This window comes from Sarcophilus harrisii, chromosome 2 (genome assembly GCF_902635505.1).
Source record: "Sarcophilus harrisii chromosome 2, mSarHar1.11, whole genome shotgun sequence".
Taxonomy (NCBI): Eukaryota; Metazoa; Chordata; class Mammalia; order Dasyuromorphia; family Dasyuridae; genus Sarcophilus; species Sarcophilus harrisii.
In genome coordinates, this window is record NC_045427.1 from 453,456,202 (window position 1) to 453,466,505 (window position 10,304).

At 33.6% G+C, this 10,304-nt stretch overlaps 1 protein-coding gene across 1 annotated transcript; it reads left to right on the forward strand.

Moving 5' to 3' along the window:
• Positions 1 to 485: 485 nt before the first annotated feature.
• LOC100931534 (olfactory receptor 2D2-like) lies at positions 486 to 1,430 on the forward strand. The gene has a single exon (XM_012553754.2). The coding sequence runs from the start codon at positions 495 to 497 to the stop codon at positions 1,428 to 1,430; it is 936 nt and encodes a 311-aa protein (XP_012409208.1). The 5' UTR covers positions 486 to 494.
• Positions 1,431 to 10,304: the final 8,874 nt, after the last annotated feature.

The following is a 10,304-nucleotide window of genomic DNA, read 5'->3' on the forward strand; positions in this document are numbered from 1 at the left end:
TGTGATGAAGAAATTGGACCATCTATGAAGGATCAGGTGATAGAGGATAAATTAATAGGAAAAAGCTACAATATGAGAGACTTCAGCTGGATACAAAGAAATATTGTCTAATACTTAGTGTTTTGACACCCTGAAAAGCCTCCCTCATGGGACAGTATACTACTTCTCAAAGGAAGAACTTAATGAACATCTATCCAGAAGATTGACAAAGAAGAACTAACATCAATATTAGGAAATTATACAATGAAAGATTTCATTTCAATATATGGAAATATTTTCTAATAGTTAAGAGCTGTGCAATATTGGAATATCTTCTTTTTGAAACAGTGTACTGTGTCACTGAAAGTGTTTAATGAACATTTATCTGGGCATCTATTGGTGGGAAACTAGTAGGTTGCATCTTAGTTCTTTTCCAACACTAGATTCTGTAATTCTACAAGTTATATCCATGTATCAAATTCCTGTTGGGTCCTTTCTAAAGAAGCAAAAAGAATATGAGCCAGAGCAATCAGACTTGGGTTACAGAATTTCTCCTTTTGGGTATTTCTGATGACCCTCAGATTCAACTATTGTTCTTTGTACTATTCCTGGTGGTCTACTTGATTACAGTTTTTGGAAATCTGCTCCTCATCTCCTTAGTTCTGACTGACTCACAGCTTCATACACCAATGTACTTTTTCCTGTGCAACTTGTCTACAGCTGACCTTTTCTTTTCTACCACCATTGTTCCACAAGCCCTATTCAATTTGCTGTCCAGGAGAAAGGACATTTCATTCATAGGATGTGCAGCTCAGCTTCTCCTCTTCCTCCTTTTTGGGTGTACAGAGTGTGCACTGCTAGCTGTTATGTCCTATGACAGATACTTGGCAATCTGTGATCCCATGCACTACCCTCTCATCATGACAGGAAGGGTATGTGGCCACCTTGCCTTGGGGTGCTGGGCTAGTGGTATTCTAGTGTCCTTAGTGGATACAACATTTACACTAAGACTCCCTTATCAAGGAGACAATAGGATTGCTCATTTCTTTTGTGAGCCTCCAGCAATCCTGGCCCTGGCATCTGCAGACATCCACAGTGCAGAGACAGCTATTTTCTTTATGGGGGTATTGATCCTTCTTGCACCTGTATCCCTGATCTTGGTCTCCTATGGCTCTATAATAGTGACTGTGGTCAGAATGAAGACAACCTCAGGGAGACTAAAGGCATTCTCTACATGTGGCTCCCATCTTCTTGTAGTCATTCTTTTTTATGGGTCAGGAATAATCTCTTACATGACACCCAAGTCTGCTAAATTATTGGGGAAGTTGGTGTCAATGTTTTATTCAGTGATAACACCCATGCTTAATCCTCTCATCTACAGCCTGAAAAACAAAGATGTGAAGAAAGCCTTCAGGAATGCAGCCATCAAGAGACTATTTTGTAAACTCTGACTGCTCTAACTACAACTGGATTTTAAAATTCTCCTCATCTCCAAAGCTTGTTTTATGACCTTCTGGAAAGAAATGACCTTTTCTTCATGACTGAGGCACAGAGAAATCATATGTGGTGTTCATCCGTGTATTCTATACCATGATATGTCTCAGATATGGGGATCAATGATTTGTCTAACTTATTGGAGAACTGGGTGGAGTTATGTTAATCTGAAGTTGCATGGGGAGAAAAAAATTACTGTAGCATTATCATAGACCCTGGAAATTGTGTTTTACATTTTAGGGTATTAAATTGATTATACTATACTGATTATGTATTTAGAAAGTGATTAGAAAGCTGCACAAAGATTATCCTGATTTTAGACTACTATACATATCTCTGTATCATTCAAAATGTGTATAGTAACGGTGCCATTGTATATTGTTACACAAAGATCATATCTGCTTTTCTCTATTCTGTACTGAATGCATCATTTTTTAAAAAAGTCTGCCAAGTTGAAGTATATACAAAGGAAAAATAATAAACAAATATTTATTAAGTAGATATACTGTGGTAGACATTGGGGATAGAAATGCAAAGAATGAAATGATCCCTCCTCTTATGAATTGTAGGGATAGTAAGAGGCCTTGAAAAATGGAATATAAAGATTAATTAAATGAATCACGGAATATCTTAGTTGAATAATATTTTATGAATCTTCTAACTTAACTTCCACCTTAGACAATATCCCTTGTAAACTATTTTTTGAAATGCTATCAATTACTGGTTGAAAACCACCAGTAATGTGAAACACACTACCTTCTAAAACATTCTCTTCTGCATTAGACAGCTTTAACAATTGTTTTTCTTTTCTGATATTTAACCAAAGTCTATACCTCTAAATCATATACTTGCTGCTTTTAATTCTGCCTCCTGGAGTAAAGCAGAAAAGATATAATTCCTCCTCCATAAGAAAGTTCATCAAATTTTTGTAAACAACTATACTATTCCAACTAAATATTTCTCTTATTTTAAAAATTTATCCAGTTTCTTGAACTTCCATTTCAAACTTAATGATATAACTTTTCCTTGAAATTCACTAAAATATCTATATCTTTTTCATGCAATTTTTCTGTATCAATGAACTCAAATGTAAAGCCTTTATTTTTTTTCGAAATAAATTTTATCCTAAAAGATATAGTTCAGTATTTTTCTCAAGAAATTTCTTTTAGATCATAGCTCTGTCATTCAATAGGATATCTGTCCTTCCTAGCTTTATCTTCTATATCTTCTATAAAATTAATAAGCATACCTAGAACCAAGTAATTGATAAAAAAAGAGATTGAATTGCAGTAGGCAAAATATGAATTATTTTACATTAAAATAAAGGCCTCCTTTTAAACTAACATTGATCAATTATTTATGACTTGATTTGAATCTGCTCATTCAATCAAGTAAACATCTGCTTAACTGTTCTGCAATTTAGCTGATGTCTACAAATTTCATTCTTAAGAATAAAGAGATTTTTTTTATCAAAGCTTTTCTAAAATTCTAAGTATATTGTGTCTTTAACATTCTATTTATCTACCAGTTTAGAAATATAAGTAAGTAAAATAAGGAAAGGAATTTAATAAGTATAATTTATTCTTGATAAAACCATACTATCTCTTGTTGATCACTACTTCCTTTTCTAAATGCTTACCCAATAATCTTTTCTTTTCAAATAATATATTTAATTTTTTTAAGAATTAAAATGCACCTTTACACAATTTGAAGATGTGATCTTCCCTTTCTCTAAAATCATATTTACATGTCTTCAGTCCTGTGAAAACTGTAGAATTTCTATTTTTGCCATGATTTTTCAAAGATCACTTAGATTATCAGAGCAGTCACACTGAGAAATTACTTCTTGTGCTTCATATGGACATGATGATGAATTCATATGGAAAAGTAATAGTTCCCCTACAATCTCTTCACTTAATTTTAGTGTCTACTCCCTTTTTGTCCAAATTTTGTTCTTGTAAAGATTATTGACCTGGTGAGAGAAAAATAGGAGAAAATAAAAATTTAATGGTTCTACCTTCTCTTAATTATTAATTATTATTGTCTTATTTACTCTAAACAAGGTCTTCTTGACCTCCAAGTCAAGTTCATTTCTGTTTAAAAGATTCTTTTGTTATCCTTAGCATTCACCACTTGCAAAATTCATTCTGAGTCTTAGAACTCAATCTTACAGAAAGGCCTTTTCACTCTTGTTTATTTATTCTCACTTACCTTACTTTTCTATGCTTGTCTTTTACAAATATAATTAGGTCAATGACTAATCTACAGATTCACCATGAATCTACAGATTCACCATTTATCATATCCAACTCTCCCTTTTCTTTTTCTTCATCAGAATCATTTGAGATTGTCTTTTCAGAATTTAATTTTTTTGAACTTTTCATATGTCAGTGAAAAAGGTAAATGAATTCCTTTCAGAGTTTTAGTCAGCAGTCTATCTATATTTGTTATCTGAGGAAAGGACTTTTGAGAGTTAATTTCTACAGCCCTGGAGGATATGTCAGATCTTAACCAACTTCCCTTTCCTTTTCTATGCCATGAGGATTCTATCCTTTTCTCTAAAGTATCTTATTATCTATATTGCAGCAAGTACTTCCTGCTCAGTCAAAACTGAGTAGAAAATTGCTATTCCTTATAATGTTATTTTTTAACCTTTTAAAGCATGAAGTGCTCAATATGACAAGTCAAAAATTTATTAATTGATCTGATTTTGGCAGACAACAAATTCCAGAAAATACATAGATACTTCATATGCTCATCCTTAATATAGAATTCCTCCATTTTTTAAAAAGGGGGATATATTTCTTGAAGGCATCTATTGGCTCTTTCTGGGTGAGTAAGTTTTTAAAAATCACATCACTTCTGTTTCTTCTTCCCTTTTTCTTGTCCTCAATGTCCTCTTCCATGTTTTCCTCGTAATTCTCTTCTTATATTGTATTTCCTCAAATAGATTTTTCTTCTTATGTAAATTATTATATAGCTCCTCTTTTGAAGTCTTTTATAATGTGTCTAATAGTAATTCATATTTTATATTGTACACTTAAATTCAATTAGACAAACATTTATTAAGCAGCCATTTTGTGCCAGGCACTGTGATTGAGACTAGGAATACACAATTGTCTTTTCAAGATGTTTCAATTACATTGGAGGAAACAAAAATGCATAAAAATAAATAAATTAAAAATAAATATGTACAAAAGAATGAAAAAAGTAATTGATGTCAAGAGAATAGTAAATTAAGCATGCCCAGGAGAGATAGCACTGGTATTTAGGGAATCATCATAGACTTTCTTCTGGTTGTGATATTTGAGGTGAGCTTTGAAGGAATCTAAGAAGGTTATGAGGAAGTGATGATGAATCAGCATATTTCCTTCTCCTCTCCAATGTGTTTTCTGTATAGCTGCCAAATTGAAGCCTCCAAAGCACAGGTCTGACTATAAATCTTCTCTTTTCCTCCTAATTGTCTGGATGCTCCTTCTTAGTCTTTTTTGGTAGATCACCCTCGTGTCTTACATTCTAACTAGTGATGGATAGCAAGGTTCTTTTCCAAGTCCATTTTTATTCTCTTCGTATTCTTAGTGACCTTAGTGCACTCTACAAACTCAATCATCATCTCTAGGTAGATGGCTCCCAAATTTATATATGTAGACTTCATTCTCTCTCCTAAGACTTATTCCCATATTAGCAACTGCTTAGTGAGCATTTGACCTGGATGTCTCAAAGTCATCTCATACCCACTGCCTAAAGATGAGCTTATTTTATTTTGGACCAAACAAAAATTCTTAATTTTCTTAAATCTGTCACTGGTACCACCATTTTTCAAGACACCCTTGCTTACAAATTCAAAATTGTTTGCAAATCATATTTCTTGTAACTTTGGGGTATGTAAAATCTGTCAATTCCTTTTTTTTCATAATTATAACTTTTTATTGACAGAATCCATGCCTGGGTAATTTTTTACAACATTATCCCTTGCACTCACTTCTGTTCCAACTTTTCCCCTCCCTCCCTCCACCCCCTCCTCCAGATGGCAAGCAGCCCTATACATGTTAAATATGTCACAGTATATCCTAGATACAACATATATGTGCAGAACTGAACAGTTCTCTTGTTGCACAGGAAGAATTAGATTCAGAAGATAAAAATAACCCGTGAAGAAAAAAAAAAGCAAACAGTTTACATTCATTTCCCAGTGTTCTTTCTTTGGGTGTAGCTGCTTCTGTCCATCATTGATCAATTGAAACTGAGGTAGATTTTCTCTTTATCGAAGAAATCCACTTCCATCAGAATACATCCTCATACAGTATTGTTGTTGAGTTATATAATGATCTCCTGGTTCTGCTCATTTCACTCAGCATCAGTTCATGTAAGTCTCTCCAAGCCTCTCTGTATTCATCCTGCTGGTCATTTCTTACAGAACAATAATATCCCACAACATTCATATACCACAATTATCAGAATACATCCTCATACAGTATTGTTGTTGAGGTATATAATGATCTCCTGGTTCTGCTCATTTCACTCAGCATCAGTTCATGTAAGTCTCTCCAAGCCTCTCTGTATTCATCCTGCTGGTCATTTCTTACAGAACAATAATATCCCACAACATTCATATACCACAATTTACCCAACCATTCTCCAATTGATGGGCATCCATTCATTTTCCAGTTTCTAGCCCCTACAAAGAGACCTGCCACAAACATTTTGGCACATACAGGTCCCTTTCCCTTCTTTAGTATCTCCTTGGGGTATAAGCCCAGTAGTAGCACTGCTGGATCAAAGGGTATGCACAGTTTGATAACTTTTTGAGCATAGTTCCAAATTGCTCTCCAGAATGGCTAGATGTATTCACAATTCCAACAACAATGTATTAGTGTCCCTGTTTTCCCACCATCCCCTTCAACATTCTGCATTATCTTTCCCTGTCATTCTAGCCAATCTGACTAGTGTATAGTGGTATCTCAGAGTTGTCTTAATTTGCATTTCTCTGACTAATAATGACTTGGAGCATCTTTTCATATGGCTAGAGTTTCAATTTCTTTATCTGAGAATTGTCTGTTCATTTCCTTTGTCAATTCCTTTTTGTAGCATCTCATTACGCCATTATGCATCTTTTGATTTCATTTGCAGAAAGAATATTAAGGTGGATATTATTCACTTTCAAATAAGATGTCTATTCACTGGTTATTTTTCGAAGATCTCACATTTGGGGTACCAATTATCAAATTGAATTTTGATGACAGCCTAAAAACTATTATTATTGACTCCCCCTTCCCTATCATTCTACCATCATCATTTCAGAAGTAGAAAGTGGTCACAAAGGATAGAGAACAATCTTTTCTTTATTGAGTTATTGTTTTATGAGTTTCCATGGTTGAAAAATAAAAAAAAATTACTAGGAAGTCAGCCTGTCATTAAGTAGATTGATCTTCAGAAAATAGATTTGTTCTTTTTCTAAGTCTGTATTCAAAATCTTTCCAACATGATGTTCTAGAACTTATGTTCTATTTGTATAGTCCTTGAGATTCCAGGATCACCTCCATGCTAGGATGATACATCAGAATAGAACTTTCTAGAGATATTTGTTAAAATAAAAATCCACCATGAAAATAATTGCAACTTACACAATAACATTGGTTGTTGAAAATGAAAGTAGAGAGATTCTATGAAGGATCTGATTTTTTTTAAATTTAAAAGATCATATATTTAATATTTAGTGATTTAAGTATATGGGGAGGTAGAGTTCAGGGACAGAAAGGAAAGGTCAAAAGCTTTCAGATTATACTGTAGCATCATGCCTCTATATCATGGATACTTTCTTCAAAAAAAGAATTGGCTATTACTGAACATGGCACACATTAAATAACACCAAAAAGAATAAAAATAACATTTCAAAACACTGGAAAAGACTTACTATTAATGTAGAAGTTGGAGGAAAATAAAGTGTGGCTGAAGACATGTATCATAGGGTCCATATCAATGAGGGATTCCTCTGGATCATGAGGTCTTTCAGATATCCCTCTTTCTAGATGATATTGTGTTGATTTCATGAAGTCAATTTACACTATAATCTCTCAAGAGAGTTTGATCTGTCCATCCACAGAGAATAAATGAATAAGTACTGTCTATTGCCCAGATTTCCACATTCATCTGAATTAACTACTTATAAATCTGATCCAATAGAATGTGTATCTGAAGCACACAGTACAAATGGCTACAGATGGGTAATGATGTATTTCCAGAATTTAAAAGGAGAGTGTGCTGAAATTGCTTTTGGGAAATCATAAAGTATTTTTGCTGACTACAAAACTTCCATGACAGCAAAGAGCCAACTTTTCAATTCAAACATTTTCCCTTTTTACTGTATGACTGGAATATCAGTGCCTCTGAAAATAAAAGATAAGCATCACACAGAGAGCAATAGAATGACTGCAAAATATAATTTATTAGAAACTCAAGAACAGGAGTAAAGGGTGTCAACAAGGCATTGTAGGATAGGAAGTAAAGACAGACTGGTCACAAGGAAAGGGTGAGGGATGATAGATGGTCAGAGTAATTCCTCTGATATTCTTGCAATGTTATGAAAATATGAAAAATATTCCCTGTAAGTTGCAGATATGGCAATATCTTTGTAGCAAACTTTTGGAAGGACATGGACTAGAGGCACACAGAACTGGTATTGATGAAATAATAAATTCATTTGAGTATTGGGTTATATGTGCTTTATCTATCTATCCATTTATCTATCTATATATCTGCCTATCTATTTCCTTTGATAGTATGTAAACTCTTAGAAATTATCAGAACAAGGATTGATTTATTTTTTGTCTTTGAATGTATAGCATCGAGAAAGTACCTAGAGCATAATCAGTGCTTAATAAATTCTTATTGATTGGCTAATCAAATGAAAAAGGACAGCTGCTCAAGAAAAAATTATTTTTGCCCATGTTTCAGGGACCAATATAAAGTTGGTTGATGTTAGTAATAACCATTCTTCTTTCTGTATCTCTGTTTCCATCCTGAGTTCATCAGTATATTTTACCATGAGGACACCTGGAATAATTTTCTCTTTTAGATATGTGTGTCTGACTCAGATTGGGCTTCCTGAAGGAAGAAACTATTTTTCCATCCCTCAAAGAATTCTATCATAGAAGAAATTCTACCCTCTCCTTCCTCTATACCCTTCACAGCACTTAGTCCAAGGTTCTGAACCTAGGGAGTGAGTGCCCAATACATGTTACAAATTGATGAATAAACTTTTTGATTTCTATGTTTCCTAACTTTTGTTTTGCAGAGAAGAAACCTGCTTAATCTCAACAGATTTCACACAAACCCCTTTCTGAGTCTGGTGTTCTTCATTTCTCAACATAACTGATAGAGTTAAGAAGAAGTAGGAGGAAACAAAGGTGCAACTATTTCCATTGATTTTCTATGAAGGAGACAAAATTCAGATTATTAAGGTATTTCAGGCCCTATATTCAGTTTATAATCTTCCCATTGAAAGGTGTTCTTCTTTCAAGGAATACAGATTTTTGGATCTTTAGACATTTGAGAAAAAAAGTGTAGGTGACAGTGGAGGAGAGAAAGCTTACATGAAACCTAATTTCTAGAAAGGATAATGAAAATTTAGACAGTGCCTGGTAACTTCTCCATCCTTTTTGTACTGATAGGATTTTGGAATTTGAAGACCATGTTACCTTTGGTAAGAGAATGATTTGGGGGAATTGGACTATGCTGAATATGTTTGTCTTTGGAGTCTTCTCTGGCCAGCCCTGCAAGCCACAAATTCTTCTATTTATGCTATATCTGTCCACTTATTTTGTAACATTTATGGACAGTATTCCTTTAACTACACCTGACTCAGCTTTATATAATCTCATATACTTTTTCCTCAAGCAAGTGTTCTTCTAAAATGATAAATGTGGAAGAGCATATAGGAAAATAAGATTACTAATAAATTCTTGGTGGAGTTGTGAACTAATCCAACCATTCTGGAGATCAATTTGGAAACGTGCAAAGGGCAATCAAATTGTACATATTATTTGATCCAGAAGTACCATCACTAGCTCTGTATGCCAAAAAAATTAACTGAACAAGTTGTAGTATATAATTGTAATTGAATACCATTGTTCTATAAGAAATGATGAGCAGGTGGATATCAAGAAAACCTGGGAAGACTTACATGAATTGATGTAAAGTTAGCAGAACCAGGAGAATATCATACTCAGTAACAGCAACATTGTGCAGTTATCAACTGATTGACTAACCTTTTCTCAGCAATGCATTGTTTCAAGACAATTCCAAAAGATTCATTATGGAATATGCTATCCACATCCAGAAAAAGATCTGATGAAATCTGAATGCAGATTGAAGCATATATTCTCACTTTGTGTTTTTCATAATTTTTTTCTTTTTGTGTATTATTCTTTCACAATATAATTAAAAGTGTTTTACATGATTATACATATATAACCTATATCAAATTGCTTACTGTCCCAGGAGAGGGGCAGGGAATGGAGGGAGAAAGAAAATTTGGAACTCAAAATTTTTTTACTAAAACTATGTTAAAAATTGTCTTAGCATGTATTTGGGGAAAAAACAAAATATTAATTAAAAATGTGTCCTTCCTGGTTGTTGTGCTCTTGATGTCAATATCCTGCTGATCAAAGGTACAACCATCCCTTTGCTGAATTATGAAACTTAGATGGATTTTTTTTCTTTAGGGTTTCTAAGTGCTTCACAATGGCATATAACTACTATGTAGTCATGCATGATCATTCACAGTATCTAATCATGGAGTATAGGGCCTTCATCCAACTTAATTCTGTCTC